This window comes from Cebus imitator, unplaced genomic scaffold, assembly GCF_001604975.1.
Source record: "Cebus imitator isolate Cc_AM_T3 unplaced genomic scaffold, Cebus_imitator-1.0 Scaffold204, whole genome shotgun sequence".
Taxonomy (NCBI): domain Eukaryota; kingdom Metazoa; phylum Chordata; class Mammalia; order Primates; family Cebidae; genus Cebus; species Cebus imitator.
The window spans coordinates 2,430,172-2,448,637 of NW_016107519.1; the positions used below are offsets into that span (position 1 = coordinate 2,430,172).

The 18,466-nt window shown below is 36.4% G+C and overlaps 1 protein-coding gene across 1 annotated transcript in view; it reads right to left on the bottom strand.

The window, feature by feature from the left end:
- Window positions 1–18,466, bottom strand: part of IFT88 (intraflagellar transport 88) — a 126,391-nt gene that overhangs the window by 45,706 nt on the left and 62,219 nt on the right. Inside the window, exons 17-22 of the mRNA XM_017548183.2 lie at window positions 15,916–16,102; window positions 13,265–13,373; window positions 11,064–11,214; window positions 9,903–10,018; window positions 1,951–2,003; window positions 1,257–1,348 (exon numbers count right to left, since the gene is read on the bottom strand). Coding sequence (XP_017403672.2) covers window positions 1,257–1,348; window positions 1,951–2,003; window positions 9,903–10,018; window positions 11,064–11,214; window positions 13,265–13,373; window positions 15,916–16,102 — 708 coding nt within the window. The remainder of the gene's footprint in view (window positions 1–1,256; window positions 1,349–1,950; window positions 2,004–9,902; window positions 10,019–11,063; window positions 11,215–13,264; window positions 13,374–15,915; window positions 16,103–18,466) is intronic.

Sequence of the window (18,466 nt, forward strand, 5' to 3'; positions counted from 1 at the left end):
TGGTGTGATCTTGGCTCACTGCAACCTCCGCCTCCCTGTTTAAGTGATTCTCCTCCCTCAGCCTCCTGAGTAGCTGGAACTACAGGTGTGTGCCACCACATCCAGCTAATTTTTGTATTTTTAGTAGAGACGGGGTTTCACCATGTTGGCCAGGATTGTCTCCATCTCTTGACCTCGTGATAGGCCCGCCTTGGCCTCCCACAGTGGTGGGATTACAGATGTGAGCCACCATGCCTGACCTTTACAGTTTTTTTTTTTTTTTTTTAGCTGGGACTACAGGCACGTGCCACCAAACCTGACTAATTTTTTGTATTTTTAGTAGAGATGGGGTTTCACCATGTTGGTCAGGATGGTCTTGATCTCTTGACCTAGTGATCCGCCTGTCCTGGCCTCCCAAAGTGCTGAGATTACAGGCCTGAGCCACCGCACCTGGCCTTCAATTTTTTAAACATTAAAAAGTTATAGAAGCAATTTGTTTTGTAACAAAATAATTTAGCTTCACATAGCAGCAAAGAATAGGAAAAACAAATTGGGTCAAAGATCTTTCCTAAAATCTCAGCAAATGAGTTATAAATCTCTCTGGGCCTCTCTCTACAAGAGGGATGAAATGGAGAGAGGAAGCATGTGATACAAAGCCAGTTCTCAATGCTACCTGCTGCTTTTAACCTGTACTTCCATAACTGAAGCAGGTTATGTCTTTAAATCATTTAGAATAGTTCATATGTATATATACTTTCTATATGATTGGTGTTGAAATTAATATAGATAATTGATAACTCATGTTGATGTAAATTAAATGTATTTGGCATAGTCATGTTGTATATCCAATAGGAATTACACATCACCCCTAAAATGACTTGAGGAATACACTGAGTTATGAATTAAAACATTTCTGATGCCATTCTGAAGGTGCTCACAGAGATAAAGAAGGAAACCTCCCCACAAACTGGGTGAGAACAAACTGTCAACATTTTCAAAACTTGTGCTTCCTTCTTCCCTTAGATTGAATACTTTCTTTTTTTTTTTTTTGAGACGGAGTCTCGCTCTGTCACCCAGGCTGGAGTGCAGTGGCACATTCATTCTTGGCTCACTGCAACTTCTGACTCCCTGGTTCAAATGATTCTCCTGCCTCAGCCTCCCAAGTACCTGGGATTACAGGCACACACCACCACACCTAGCTAATTTTTTTGTATTTTTAGTTGAGACGGGGTTTCACCATGTTGGCCAGGTTGGTCTCGATCTCCTGACTTCATGATCCACCTGCCTCGGCCTCCCAAAGTGCTGGCATTACAGGCGTGAGCCACTGCGCCTGGCCAAATACTTTCTTTCCCTGGGTCATTTTTATGCTCTACAAGAGGGATTATAAATTTGTTAACATTTATCTCCCAGCTTGATATTTGATATTTTATGCATATTATTCACCTTCACAGTTATTCTAAAACTAATAACATCTCCATCCTTCAGGACATGTGTCATCAGCAAGAATGTGATAAAAGCAGCAACAAAAACACAAACCAAGATAGCTAGTGATCTTTGTATAAAAAACACATAGTCGCAGTTGTCTCAGTGTGAGCTTTTCTCAGGATTCTCAGGTGTCATAAATTTGGCCAAGCACACAAGACATTTTGAATCAAGTGAGTAAAAAATGAAGAGATAATGTACACAGTATGCCTATTTTTTTCAGTGGCTAACTTGTGAAAATGATTACATATTAACTGAGAAATAATAAATGTTTTTAAGACAGGTATTGGAATACATGATTAATATCTACTTTGTAAGCACTTTTTTGTACGCAGTAACTATTATGTTTTTTTATACAATGCTTTGAATATGCACAGTTATAAAAAGTGTTTTAATAAACAGATATGCAACTGGAACATATTTACATGCATAATTACTTAAAAGAGAGAAGCAAAATATCTATAAAATGAATAAAACTAAAGCATTTACCACTTCTTCTAAAACAACTAGCTACCATCAGCTGCCATTTCACTTGTGTAGGCCTATAAAAGAAAGAAATTAGATAAAATTAGAGATAAAAAAATCTGTGATGCTCAGTTTTATAAAGCGACATATCTACTATTCTGTAATTACTTTTTGACCTTGTGTTAGATCACTTTTATTACTGAAAATAGCAGATATATAATTTCTTTCATTATTTCCTGTCATATTTCTATTAGGACATATAAATTTAAGTGTTCTTCAAAGTTCATCTAGTTCATCATACCTTTATTCAGATATTCTTATGAGAACCACTTAACCTGTTTGGTTAAAAACCATTGCATTCTATTTAAAACTTAAAGGATCATTATTTTTGCTATAATCTTTTATCGTAACACTTAGATTTGCTTGTAAATTTAGTACCTGAGAAACAATTTTTGATCTTGTGTTTGAAGATCAGGCTTCAACTAAACAGAGAATAAAAAAATTCTACTGATCCCTTTTTGCCCCTTAAAAAGAAATTAAACTCCTTTCTAAAATAAATAACCATAACCAGAATTTCTAAATACTTCTGTTAAAAAATATCTCAGGATAGCAAGATACAAAGAAAGAAACACCTAGGGAACAATTTATGTATGCTCTTCTCATTTTTTTGAATCTCCCTTCTAAGTAGAAGCCTGATGGCTTCAAAGAAAACCTCAGTTCCTACTCGATTTGATGGCAAACCTACCAGCTTTGGAATCAGATACATCTGGCTTTAAATCACAGCCCTGCTACTGGGGCAAGTTACTTAACTTCAAATCCATTGCCTACACGGCCACCCACTGTGATCTAAATAAAATACGTATCTAACCACATTACTTCCCTCCTTAAAACCCGTTACCTCCCTTCCACCTACATGCTAAATCCAAGATTCTAACCCAGTTAATCTACTTTCTAGATCGTTTCTGCCTCTCCAACTCATTTTCCACTATGCCTTGCTTAACATTTCATGTTACAGCAAATCCATACAGGAGCATGGACTTCCCTGTATTCCCTGCATTTGCTAGACTCCTGGCTTTTGCATATACCACCATGTCTGCTCCGAGGCTCATTCAAACCTCTTTACTCTCTGCTAATGCCACATGGTTACACTGTTCCATATATTCTCCTAACATCCTAGAATTACTTAGCATTGCACTTACCGTGTGGTATTATTATTTATGTTTCTGAATACATTACCCTCCTTCCTCTATAAAGATAAGTATCATGACTTCTAACACTATCAATCTAGCCTGTTTTTGAACTTTAAATGAGTATTATCATATAGTATGTAACTTGAAACAATAGACTGTAATATAATTATGTAGATGTGGTCTCTGTCTCTCTCAGAATGTCTTACTGTACTTTACTGATGGTAACTGAAAGCATGGACAGCAAAACATTGGATGAACAAGGACTACAGTACCATGTTTTGTTTATCTATTCATTGTTGATGGACACCTGGGCTGTTTCCACCTTTTGGCTACTATAAATAATGCTGAGGCTAGTTTTGGGTACTGTAACTTGAAACTGAGGCTCAAACAGATACTTACACATGCATACTTACACATGTTTGTGTAAGTATCTGTTTGAGCCTCAGCTTTCAGTTCCTTTGGGTATATACTTATTATACACTGAAAACTATACAACACTGTTGAAAGAAATAAAAAAAGACATAGATGGAGAGACATTTGTGTGCTTAACTTGAAAGACTTAATATTTTTAAGAAAACAATACTACTCAAAGTGATCTATAACTTAAATGCAATCCCTATCAAAATCCCAATGGTGTTTTTTGCAAACACAGGAAAACTGACCCTAATATTCATGTGGAATCTTAAGGAACTGTGAATAGCCAAAACAATTTGAAAAAGAACAAAGTTGAAGGACTCATATTTCCTGATTTTAAAATTTGCCCTAATGCTACAATAATCGAAACAGTGTGGTACTACTGCAGAAGGACAGATATATACACCAATAGAATAGAATCTGGAACCCAGAAATAAATCCTCACATACATGGTAAATTGATTTCCAACAAAAGTGCCAAGACCACTCAATGGAACAAGGACAGTCTCTTAGCTCCATGGCTGAATAAATCCCTAATTATTTTATTCTTTTTGATACCATTGTAAATAGAATTTTTTTCTCAATTTCCTTTTTGGATTGTTCATTGCAAATGCATAGAAATACAACTGGTTTTTGTGTGTTTATTTTATAGCCTTCAACTTTGCTGAATTCATTATATCTAACATTTTTATGTGGATTCCTTAGGGATTTCTACATATAAGATCATGTCATCTGTGAATAGCGTTAATTTTCACTTCATCTCTTCCAGTGTAGATAGATGCCTTTATTTCTTTTTCTTGCCTACCTGCTCTGGCTAGAACTTCCAGTATCATGTTGATTAGAAGTAGTGGAAGTGTGCATCCTTGTTTCTTATTTTAAGAAAGAAAGCTTTTGGCCTTTTGCCATTCAGTATCCTGTAAACTGTGGGTTTCCATATAATACTTTTATCATGTTTCCTACATAGAGTTCACTGACCTACGTGGGCTTCTGGATTCATGTCTTTCCTCAAATTTGGGAAGTATGGTCAAACAGAAGTTCTTTCTATTCCTGATTTGAGTATCTTTACCACAAAGCGGTGTTGAATTTTGTCACATACCTTTTCTGCATTAATTTGAGATGATCATGTGGGTTTTTTCCTTCATTCTATTAATGTGAAGTATTATATTGACTGATCTTCGTATGTTGAACTATCCGTGCATTCTGGGAGTAAATTCCACTTGCAAATAATGTAGTTCTTTTAATATGTGGCTAAATTTGGTTTGCTAGTATTTTGTTGAGTATTTTTACACTTACATCTATAAAAGATACTGGTCTGTAGTTACCTTGTAGTGCCTTTGTCTGCCTTTGGTATAATGATAATGCTGCTTCACTGACTGAGTTAGGAAGTGTTTAACTTCTCTTCAATGTTTAGGAGAGTTTTAAAAAAACTGACGAGAATTTTTCTTGAAATGTCTGGCAGAATTCACCAGTGAATCCATGTAGTTTATGGCTTTTCTTTCTTGGAATATTTTTGATTACTGATTTAATTTCCTTACTGGTTATAGGTCTATCTGGATTTTTTATTTCTTCTTGAGTTGGGTTTGGTTGACTGTGTTTCTAGAAATTTGTTCATTTTATCTAGATTATCTAATTTGTTGAGGCAAAGTTGTTTTCTTATAACTCTTTTTATTTCTATAAAATTGGTAGTGATGCCTCCACTTCCATTTCTAATTTTGGTAATTAAATCTTCTTCTTCTTTTTTTTTTTTTTTTTATTGTAATTAAATCTTCTTCTTCTTTTTTTTTTTTGTTAGTCCATCTAGCTAGAGATGTCTGTTTTGTTGAGCTTTTCAATTTTTGGTTTTGTTGATTTTCTCTACAGCTTTTCTATTCTCTATTTATTTATCTCTGCTCTAATCTTTATTATTTCCTTCCTGTTGCTAGCTTTGGGTTTAAAATACTCTTCTTCTAATTCCTTAAGGTATTTAGTTAGGTTACTAACTTGAGACTTTTCTTCATCTTTAATGTACTTAAAGACGAAGAAATTTATGTTATAAATTTCCCTCTTAGGGCTGCTTTTGCAGCATCTCGTAAGTTTTAGTACATTGTGTTTCATTTTCACTTGTCTCAGGTATTTTCTAACTTCCCTGGTGATTTCATATTTGATCCACTAGTTAAGAATATGTTCTTAATTCTACATACATGTGAATTTTCTGGTTTTCCTTTTGTTATTAATTTCTAGTTTAATGATATCATAATAGGGAAAGATACTTTAGACGATTTCAATCTTTTCAATTTACTAATTTGTGGCCTAACCTACGGCTTGTCCTGGAGAATGTTCCATGTATACTTAAGAAGGATGTATAATCTCCTGTTGGGTTCAGTGCTTTGTGTATGACTGTTAGGTCTGCCTGGTTTATACACTGCTTAAATCTTTATTTTCTTATCTATCTTCTGTGTGAGGTTCACAGAAGATAACACACATTTTTTAAAGTATTAAGTCTAAAACTAATATTGAGGTCTATCTCATCCTTGAATTATATCAATTTTTGCTTCATATATTTTGGGGCTCCTCTGCTGGGTTTCTAAGTAATTCTTACAGTAATGAACCTTTTACCAACATATAGTATTGTTCTTTGGCTCCTGTAATGTTTTGTGATTTAAGGCCTATTTTGTCTGGCAATTCTATAGCCTCCCAGTTCTCTTTTGGTTACCATTAATATTTGTTTGGAATATCTTTTTCAATCCTTTTGTTTCTAATCTCTTTTGTGTCCTTACATCTAAAGTGCATCCCTTGTAGACAATATATAAGTAGATCTTGATTTTTTTATTCAATCTAATTTTTTTCTTTTTCTTTTTAGAGACGAGGTTTCACCTTGTTGGTCAGGCTGGTTTCAAACTCCTGACCTCAGGTGATCTACCTGCCTCGGCCTCCCAAAATGCTAGGATTACAGGAGTATGCCACCGTGCCTGGCCCTAATTTTTTCTTTTAATGAGAAAGTTTAATACTTTTTTATTTAATGTGATTACTGATACAGAAGGATTTGCTTCTGCTATCTATTTGTTTTCTGCATGTGTTATATTTTTTCTTCCTCAATTCTTCTATTGCTACCCTTTTTTGGTATTTTGTTGATTTTTTTGTAGTGTACTATTTTGATTTTTATTTTCTTAATTTTTTATAGTGTACTATTTGGTTTTTTAGTTATTTTCTTAATGATTACCTTGGGTATTAACATCTAAAACTTATAACAATCTCATTTGAACAATAACAACTTATTTTATTTATTGATTGACTGATTGAGACAGAGTCTCACTCTGTCACCCAGGCTCCAGTGCAGTGGGGCGATCTTGGCTCACTACAACCTCCACCTCAAGCGATTCTCATGCCTCAGTCTCCAGAGTAGCTGGGACTATAGGCACGCGCCACCACAACCAGCTAATTTTTGTATTTTCAGTAGAGACGGGGCTTCACCAAGCTGGTCTCGAACTCCTGACCTCAGGGGATCAGCCTGCCTTGGCCTCCCAAAGTGCTGAGATTATAGGCATGAGCCATGGTGCTCAGCCAGATACAGAATTCTTGGTTGACAGTTTGTGTTTTGTTTGTTTGTTTGCTTTTAAATTCCAGGACTTTAAATATATCATTCCATTGCTTTCTGTCCTCCAAGGTTTCTGGTGAGAAATCTACTTATAATCTTACTAAGGGTCCCTTTTTGTGATGAGCCACTTTTCTCCCGTTGCTTTCAAGATTCTCTCTCTGTCTTTGGGCAGTTTGGATTATAATGTATCTCACTGTGGATCTTTTGGGGTTTTTTCTACATAGAGTTCACTGACCTGTGTGGGCTTCTGGATTCATGTCTTTCCCCAAATTTGGGAAGCATGGCCATATTTCCTCAAATAGTCTCTCTCCTCCCTTTTCCTCTCTCTTCCCCTTCTGGAATTCCCATAATGCATATATTGGTCCACTTGATGGTGTCTTATAATAATAATCACAATAAATGTTAAAGAACATTACCTAATGCTGCTTAAGAATGGAATTACATTAAGTGGACCAATCAGAAACTAGGATTTCTTGATATTTCAAGACATGATTTATGAATGTAAAGAAAATAAAAACAACAGTTTAGGCTTAAACCAATTGCCAAAAATACCACATTATTAAGAACCATAAAACTCTAAGAGATATACCAAGGTGAGGCATTTCTACAGTAAAAACTTTTAACTTAATTCAACTATATGCCAAGTCGACATGTAAACAATATTTTAAGAATACACAAACAACTATGTAACATAATAACTAATACTCTCAACTCTCAAAGAGCCTACATTTTTATTGTAGAGGTAGAACTTACAGAACAAATCAAAGCTTAGCATGTAAAAAAGAGAAAATGTGAAAATTAAGATACATGGTACAGAAAACAAATGCTCAAAAGAGATGTAATATAATGAATGTATATTGAGTAAGTTTCTGTCACGGAGAAGGAGATAAAAGCAAGTGCAAGTGAAAGTTAAGTTTATAGGAAAGCAGGAAGAGAGAAATGTTAGGAAGGTTTCTCAAAAAGGCTTCTACATTCTGGGAAACTGAGGCATATAAAATACATAGGGCAGTTGGAGAGATCAGAGAGAGAAACAGAAGGGAGAGAAATACTTAAGACTGGTGAGCAGTGTTCATATCATACAGATTTGTGTGGCATCAATTCACCTGGTTACATAATTTACCTCTGACAGTGCTTCACAGGCTGTGAATAGGTATGGAATCAATGGCTGGAATAACCCAAGAACTGAAATCTTTTGGAATAAATGGGGCAGTAAAGAAAGAAAAAAAAAATCAAAAAACAAAACAACCAAGAATGTTAGCAAGAAAGGGAAAAGATGTGATCAATTAAGCAGTGTAGTATGGATAAGCTCAGAATTAAAGCCAGAAGGAAGCTGAGACTGCAAGATAAGGGGAAGATCAACAGTGGAGGTCTCAATACCACCAAAGAAAAATGCACTGGAAAATAGGGAGTATGGAAATTGGAAAGATAAGAGGTTATCTTCTGAGAGCTGGATATTGTAACAAGATTTTATTGGTGTAGGCCTGGCATGGTGGCTCATGCCTACAGTCCCAGCACTTTGGGGGGCTGAGGATCACCTGAGGTCAGGAGTTCAAGACTAGCCTGGCCAACATGGTGAAACCCTGTCTCTGCTAAAAAAAAAATTGCAAAAATTAGCCAGGCACAGGGGCTACTTGGGAGGCTGAAGCAGAAGAATCGCTTGAACCTGGGAAGTGGAGGTTGAGGTGAGCCGGGATTGTGCCACTGCTCTCCAGCCTGGGCGACAAAGCAAGACTCCATCCTCTGTCTCAAAAAAAAAAAAAAAAAAAAAAGCATTTTACTGGTGTAAATGTGTTAGTAATAATACAATCAGATAAGAGTCAGGTGACTGAACTACAGAGAGGGTAAAGATTGGTGGAGTTAGAGAAGTCAAAACTTGTGGGGCTGGAATACTGATGGAATGAAGAAGAAAAATACAAGTTAGACTATGTAAGAGACTGACTGTTAGTCAACATCTGACATTTACAAATAGGAGTTAAAAATGGAACAGTGGTGACTGAGCCTCAAAGAAGGAATGGTCTTGTGTGAGCTAACAGCTAAGGTTAGAGTAGTATTAAGTGTAACATAAAAGCTTACAGTGTGCCACTGAAATAGCTTTCATCTTAAAGATGTAATTAAACTAAAACTATCTCCTCATCCTTGGTCATTAATTTTATAATTCTCAAAACAACATTCATGTGAAATAAGCATCATAAAAATGAATTGCCTAATACAAATTTCAAACAGAAATTATTTGACTTATTAAGCATTTCTTTATTATTCCAATTATTCTAAGGGACATTTTATCTTAAAATTCAATATGGCCAAATACAAAGCAGAAGATGATGTATTCTAATTATTTTTGAATTATTTTGAATCAGATATGTATAAAACATTCTGATACAAGCTTAAAGACATTTAAAACATTTTAATTTTTAATATATATATCAATTGTAAATTTAAACCAACAAAACTGTTTTGTATTAAGATTCTTTTAGAAATGAAACTTTGTCCTAGGTCTGAAACAGTAATTTTCTAATTGATAAAGAACTAATAATTGTGTGCTGAGACGTGAATAAGAAAACTACATTAAGAAAAGTACCTTAATGAGGATATTCTAAAAATTCTATTCAAAGGGAAATATATTTATCATAATAAAGACCAAGTAAAACGGAATAAAATATAAAAAAATAGAAATAATTCATGAATGTACATCAACATCTGTTCTTGAATTTACTAGGTCTAACAGATACTAATTCCAGGGATTAAAAAAAATCTCAACACATAACATTAACTAAACATAAAATCCTAATAATTACTTACTGTATAAGAGAAGCTCTTTCAAAGTATTGAATGGCTTTTTCCCAAAATTGGGTGTCAATGTAATAGGCTCCAAGCCACTCAACGACTTCAATATTACAAGGAAAATATCTATATGACTGGAAAAAAATATGGAATGTAACAATACTTCAATGGCAACATATACTTCTTGAATACTTTACCTACTGAATAAATTTATCCAATGTAAAATTTCTTAATAAAGGAGTATGAGCTGTCCTAAGAACTCTGTAAATTCTGAAACTATATAATATTTAGAAAACCTAAGCTGTGCTTGACACATTTTTCAATTATCTGTAAATATTTTTGATGTAACAATATATGAGTCCAATTAAACACTTAAAAGAATAAAAAAGAGATGCAAATCATGCTTCAAGAGAAAAATTAATTTGTACTTTTTGTTATCATTAATAATTATTATTATTTTAAGACAGTCTTGCTCTGTTGCCCAGCCTGGAGTACAGTAAGCGCGATCTCGGCTCACTACAACCTCCGCCTCCTGGGTTCAGGCGATTCTTGTGCCTCAGCCTCCTCAGTAGCTGGAATTAAAAGCATGCCACCACCACACTTTGCTAATTTCTGTATTTTTAGTAGAGATGGGGTTTCGTCGTATTGGCCAGGCTGGTCACAAACACCTGGCCTCAAGTTATCTGCCTTCCTTGGCCTCCAAAAGTGCTGGGATTACAGGTATGGGCCATCACGCCTGTCCTTTTATTATTATTTGTAGAGATGGGGTCTTGCTATATTGCCCAGGCTGGACTTGAACTCTTAGTTTTAAACAATCCTCACTCTGGCCTCCCAAAGTGCTGGGATTATAGACATGAGCCACCAAGCCCAGCTCCATTTCATTTTTTTATTAAATCAAATAAAAACTAACTTCAGGCAGATCACCTAAAGTCAGGAGTTTGAGACTTGCCTGGACAACATGATGAAACCCTGTCTCTACTAAAAATTCAAAAATAAACTGGGTGTGATGGCAGGTGCCTATAATCCCAGCTACAAAACTAACTTCATTTTCCAAGAATGCTTTATTTTAAATAAATCATTTTAAAACAGTTTAGATCTTTTAAAATTTTAAAGTTCTGATGCCTTCTTTATAACAATTTACAAAATTCTAAGACACAGAAATAAAGATAACACACCTACCTCATAGTAATACTGAAATGCTTGAGATTTATCTCCTTCACGATCATATAATTCTCCTAGTTTAGCTAAAACTTGAGGATTGGTTGGAACAACACTCACCACCTGCATTAGCCATTCAATAGCTTGACTGAGATTTTCCATTAATTCATATCTTAGGCAATGTCAGTTAAGGAAAACACATTTTCTAAATTCATTAATCAATAAGAAAACTTAAATATATTTTAGTAACAATATTTCTTAGCCTACAGTAATACGCTATTGTATACTGTTTTCTCTGGCTATCTCTGGGGTGGAGATGGAATACAGCAGTACTGTGGAAATAACACTTGCTCCCTATGCATAGTCTGCTTTCCCTTTTGCTTCATTACTATCTATCCACTACGATCAACTCCCAAATTTCTGGTAGAATTATTCAAAGTATTGTCCAAAAATTGTCCTTAATAAAAATGTCCTCGATGTTGCATCCAGTTATTCCATCTCTCTTTAACATGTTCAGCATATTAAGAGAATTCTTTTCATGTATTTTTCCTGTTAGTTTTCCCTAATCAGATTATAAACCCAAAGATAGTGATTTCTTTTCTTTTTTTTTTTTTTTGTAGCTTCCTTTAGTACCTACTAAGTCTTCTGGGTATATTCAAATAATTTATTCATACCAATACTTTTTTATTAATATTTATTTTATACATATTAGGTATCTCAGTGAAATGAAAATATTCCAATCCAAAGTTTATTGAAAAAGAAGTATTGTTTTCAATGGTGACAAGTGTGATACCAGATGATCTACTGTTTTTAATGATAAGTGTGATACCACAAGAAAAAAAAATTAAAAAATGTACTCACACAGTCTCAAATACATCAATTGCTTGACTGGATCCAAGCTGATCATGAACTGGGTAGTAAAAGATCATGACACTGAACATTTCAGAGAAATTAAATGAATAAAACAGAACAAAAAGACTAACAGGAGTAACTACGATGCTATCTGCTCTAAAACTAATTTTGTTTGTTTGTTTGTTTGAGACAGAGCCTAGTTCTGGGCCCAGGCTGGAGTCCCATGACACTGTCTTAGCTCGTTACAACCTCTGCCTCCCAGGTTCAAATTATTCTTCTGCCTCAGTCTTGTGAGTAGCTGGGATTACAGGTGCCTACCACCATCTCTGGCTAAGTTTTGTATTTTTAGCAGAGACGGGGTTTCACCATGACGGCCAGGCTGGCCTTGAACTCCTGCCCTCAAATGATCAACCTGCCTCGGCCTCCCAAAGTGCTGAGTGAGATTACAGGCATGAGCCACTGTGCCTGGCCTAAAGCTAAAATTTTAAAATAAAATTCTTTATCGAAAGCACAGCAGATAGTACTTAAAATTATTAATGCTACACCTCACAACATAAAAAATTTTCTAAACATATTTGTATAAAATTTAAATCAAGATAATAGTAACTTAAAAATCTACCTAAGATGTTTAACTCTTCCCAATGTTGTGGTCAAAGCTTACTAAAATAAGGAGAGAAATTAGAGTGCTTTTCAAATAGCATGAAAGGCATTAAAAACACTAATAAATTCCTGCTTTTCTAACCAAGAGCAGGAATTATTAAGAAACCTAAGTGTTGTGGAAGAAACTGTCATGAGGGCATTCCCCCAAGTTCAAAACATAATACTGACACACACAGTATACATTCAATAAATGACTATTAAATAAACAGAATAAATGAGTTCATATGAAGAATTATGTAATATTAGAGGGTAACAGTCTTTGCAGACCTCATTATATCTAGAGGCCAGCTAAAAAAATAAGAAAAATTATCCAAACTCAATCAATAGTGCTAATCAGTATTAAACAATATTTTATTTAGTAAGTTAGTGCTTCAGTGATACCCTACAAGCTTTAGAATACAATGTTCTAAAGCACCAAGTTGACTTTCAATGGTTTATATGTATCCAAAATGTCATACTTGATTACTTCAGTTATTTTCAAAATTTAATAAATGATAGCTTTAATCATTAATTCCTCTTTCAATGCAAATGACATTTTAAAATAGCATCATTCAGATGGCTTTTTTTAATCACATGATAATTTACTAGATCATTCTCATCACTTACTTCAAATATTATCCTCATCAATTACTTCATTAAACTTAATTATTGATCTTCAATCACCAATTGAGAGAATTAATAACTGTCCCTAAGTTTTTCAAATAAGATACATATTTGCTATCTGGTAAAGAACTTCGGCACTGTTTCGTAGGATTGCATGAAGTTTCAGGAAACAGTCCAAAGCCTCATCTAGCCGATTCAGTTTCTCATAGGTAAGACCTTCAAAAAAGAAACAAACACACAGCTATAAGCATCATTATTGGTATTAATTTCTTTAATGTAACAGAATAAATCTCAAAATATATGTAAATGTTTATCTGGAAGAGAAAATGAAGATGAACTGAGGTTTTTGTTTCTTGAGACAGGGTCTGGAATTGTTGCCCAGGCTGGAGTGTAGTGGTGCAAACATGACTCATGGCAACTTCGACTTCCCAGGCTCAGGTGATTCTCCCACGTCGGTCTCTCAAGTAGCTGGGACTACATGCGTGAGCTACCACACCCAGCTAATTTTTTGTAGTTTTAGTAGAGAAGGGGTTTTGCCATGTTGCCCAGGCTGCTTTGAAACTCCTGGCCTCAAGAGGTCCACTCACCTCAGCCTCTCAAAGTGCTGGGATTACAGGTATGAGCCACCACACACGGCCAACTGAGGATTTTCTTAAAGAACAATGTGGGGGTAGGGGTGGGGATTTGCCACTGGCAGACACCAAAAGATGCTACAAAGCTTCAGTGATTTTAAAAGTGTGATGGGGGTAGGAATAGACAGACCAATAGAACAGAATAAATAGTTCAGAAATGCACTCAATTATAGAGTTGAGTCGAAGACATTTAAAATCAGTGGGGAGGAAAATGCCAATAATAAGTGGTGCCAGGACAACTGACTATACCTTAATTTTTTTTTAAACGTCGGTTCTTATTTCATAAAAAATAAGCTCAAAATTGTGAAATTCAACAGAAAAAGGTATAAGGAGAGCATGAAAAGAAAATATAAAAAAATGATTTTATAATCAAGGTAAGAAGGGCTTCATAAAGCAATAAACAAATGAATAAAGCAATAAAAACGATTTTTTAAAAAGACAAATTTGGCCAGGAATGGTGGATCATGCCTGTAATACCAGCACTTTGGGAGGCCAAGGCAGGTGGATCACTTGAGGTCAGCAGTTCAAGACCAGCCGTGCCAGCATGGTGAAACCCTGTCTCTACTAAAAATGCAAAAACTTAGATGGGCATAGTGGAGTGCGCCTGTGGTCCAGCTGCTCAGGAGGCTGAGGCAGGAGAATCACTTGACTCTGGAAGGTGGAGGTTGCAGTGAGCCGAGATCATGCCACTGTACCCTAGCCTAAACGACAGAGCGAGACTCAGTCTTTAAAAAAAAAAAAAAACCGGAAAACGGAAGTTGCAGTGAGCTGGGATTGTGCCACTGCACTTTAGCCTGGCAGTAGAGCGAGACTGTCTCCAAAAAAAAAAAAAAAAAAAAAGACGAATTTGACTATATCAATAATAAAACAATTCTTTGTTTTATTAAAAGAAATTAGAAACAAAGTTAAAATCCAAGCAATGGAGAAGGGAGAAATATTTAATACTTACAAATAAATAAAAATATATCTAGGAAGCAAGGGCCTGCATGAAGACCTTTGTGCCTCTCTTCCATGCTCTCTTCATAGATACCCAAGTGGTCATTGCCTCCCTTCCTTCAGTGACTTGAAACACATATTCTCAATGAGGCTCTCCCAGATTCCACCTAAAATGGCTAATTCCTTCCCGCCTCCCCTATTCTTCAAGGTTGGCAGCAGGCCTCCCCTGCTCCTTCAGACAGGAGATTAAAGAATCTTTTCTGGGAGGAAAGATCCAATTGACTTATGGGCAGGTCTCCAACTAAACAGACCAGACCAGACAGATGCCCTACAGCAGGGTGCCAGCCTGTCAATCTCCCTTATGGACCTAGAGACTCCACTCAGTTTGTAGCCACAAACTCCTGAATACCCGGAGACAGCCTGAAATCATTAGACATCTAAGGAAAGCCCAAAACATGGAAAAGAGAATAAAATAATCAAACCAAAGAAAGCAAAAAATACCTATGCAGGGAGAAGAGAACTTCAAAAGAAACATTATTAATAATCCAAGAGACAAGACCCAGTACTGCATGGACATGTGTTTGCAATATTTTGCAAATTCATGCCCAGGGGTGATGATGCCCATTTCAGGCAACCTCTGAAAGGCAGGGAAGAGAATGTGATGGTGGTGAGACTTCATGGCTTGCACTATCTGGCTTATTAAAAACAAAATCTGAAGTGAATATGGCAAAATGTGAAAATATGTTAAACTGGAGTGATAGGTACATGGGTATTTATTTTTTTATGTACTTTTGTATATGCGTGAAGTTGTTCATAATTAAAAAGAGAGCAAATGGGACTTTTTCCCCACCAGTTTGGCAAAAGTTAAAAAGAATGATAATATCTAGTATTAGCAGAAATTTGAGAAATCAGTATTATACACTGTGATGGGAAAGCCTTTTTGGAGGGCAGTATGGCAAACTTTATTCAAATTTTGCATGTGCGCAGCTTTGGAATCATTAATTCCAGTTTAAATTATCTATATTCTGAGAGGCAGTAGTCTTCTTTTCAATTTACTATTAGAAGGAAGTCAACTCCTCCTCCTAATGTGTTAGATCTCTTTAAGCAAAACAAAATAAAAATACACAAATTTAAAGCAAAAAATAAGCAAACAAATAATGCAAAAAGCAATTTCACCTTGTTTCACTTACCAATATTATAAAGTGCTTCAGTACAAGAAGAATCATTTCTTAAAGCCTCTTTATAGAATTCAGCGGCCTTCTCATAATCACCGTTTGCAAAAACTGTATTCCCTTTATTAGTAAGAGCTGCTGGATTATATCTATCAGAGTTCACAGCTATATCTGCATAGCTGCTGGCTTGTGCAAAATCCTTCCCCTAAGTAAAATATATATACAAATTATTTGAATATCATGAAATATCTTTGACTGTTCTGAGATTACAGAAATAAACAGACTTTGTGAGATTACAAATATGATGAACAAAAATATTTTACATATGCTGGTATGTCTGATTGATAGTCTGATTCTACATAAGAGTTTTACTCACCAAGCTCAACTACCCAAGTTTCTTGTGATTGAGTTATCCAGTTTCATGGTTTGAATAACAACACTATTTATATGTAGGTGGTTCCATGCTCAACGCCCAAATTCCATGTCATCATTTGCTGCAGCGCTCCCCTTCCCACTTGAAGCCCTGAAATAGCTGTCACAAAAGTACTACCCTCCCTGCCTCTAGCACACTGGCTGCGTCACCTACTAGGTCTCTGCAATTCTAGCAATCCATTGTTTTTTTCTCTGCCTCCATGCCAAATACTTGGTCACAGCCTTGCCATCATTCATGTGAGCTACAGGAGCCTCTCTGTTCTTAAATATTGCGACCATCTGTGCCAGGTCAGCTTGGTTAAGCCAGGAACTACATTTCCAAGAAGCTCCTTCACTTAGGCTCTTGTCTAGGCCAAAAGAGGAACCTATGTGACATCTGGAATGCAGATCTGAAGCAAAGGCCTGTAGTCTCTGAAAGCCTTTTTTCTTGTCCTCAGATGCAGGACGGATGCAGAAATGTACATGAGTGCCAGCTTCTCCTCACTCACATCACTTTATGGCCAACTCTTCTTCCTAATTATGCAGACCCTGACAGGGTTTGGCTGTGGCCACCAGAGGAGGCAGCTGCACAGAGGCATCTGCTTCCCACAGAACTCCCCATGAAGGCCCTCTGGGTTCTATTGTGGCAGCTGGATGTGTGTGGCCACTCACTGGCTGATGGTGACTCCTCCTCAGACCTCCAGCTCCCTTTCTGCACCTTCACCATCACAGCTCCTTCACAACTGTATAACATTAAACTCTAATGCCCTTCTCCCATATCACTCACAGTGACCATCCCTGGTTAAACTTCTCGAAAGTTTAGATACAACTTATATATTATAAACCTGACCCCCTTTAAAATGTAGAATTCTGTGGCATTTAGTAGGTTCACAAAGTTGTGGAACCACTGCCAATATCTACTTCCAGAATATTTTTCCAACCCTCAAAAGAAACATCAGTAGTCACTCTCCATCCTCCTCTGCCCCCAGCCCCTGGCAACCACTAATCTGTTTTCTGTCTCCATGCCTATTCTGGACACTGAATATAAACAGAATCATAAAATATGCAGTCTTTTGTGTCTGACTTCTTTCACTTAGCATAATATTTTTAAGGTTCCTCTATGTTGTAGCATGCGTCTGTGCTGGAATCCTTTGAAAGGCTGAATAATGTCCCACTGTATGGATAGACCACATTTCATTTACCCATTCATTGCTGATGGACACTTGGGTTGCTTCCAGGCAGCTTTTTGGTTACTATGAATAGTGCTGCCATGAACATCCACATGCAAGTTTTTGTGTGAACTCTGATTAAACTCTGAAATAAAAATTGGTACCTGCAAGTGGGTTTGGTGCTGTTATAAAAACTAAAACATCTGACACTGCCTTTCGGACAATGCAGCAGGCAAAACTGAGAAAAGCTGTGAGGGGCTGTGTTGGGGACTGAAGAGATGGTGAAGCAGGAGTGAGCCTGCAAAGGCAGAAGGAATCATCAGAGGCTGGATAAAGAGCAAGCCACATTGTCACCGTGAAGCAGTGAAACAAGTGGCATCCACAGAGTGGGCTGGAGGATAGGAAGTGCACCCAATAAATATGCACGTGTGGCCAAGGGGATTTCTAGGTAGGATGCTGAAGGGCCAATGAACTTATTTTAACTGGGTACAACTGACCAGGTATAGGAAGAGAAAAATGAGCTAAGGAGAACTGTTCAGTTTGCAGGTAGAATTTAGAGGAAATACAGAAGAACTTGGACTTGCTGGGCTGGAAAATAAAATTATTTCATATCTCCAGTTTCCTGTGGTGGCACAAGATTCTCAAAGCAGGAAATGGTGGCAGGTTAGGGAACAATTCAAAGGTGTGGCTGTATAACACCTTTCGTAAACATCTCACAAAGACTTAAGGTCATACCTAGCAGATCTTCTCTCTTAGGTAGCAAAACAGGCTTCTAGGCTCTGTTCCATAGCAGCCTACACACCTAGTGGGAAGGGGTCTGTCTGGAAAAGAATTATGGATGCAGCTTTTGGGACACGTAGAAAAGTCCAACAAGATTTAGAGAAAACCCTCCAAGTTTTTAGGGGAGTTGTACTGACTGTTGCTAGTTTGGATTAATGGGACAGATATAGTCCAAAATGAAAAAAGCCCTCTGTTCCCCAAATGTCTCT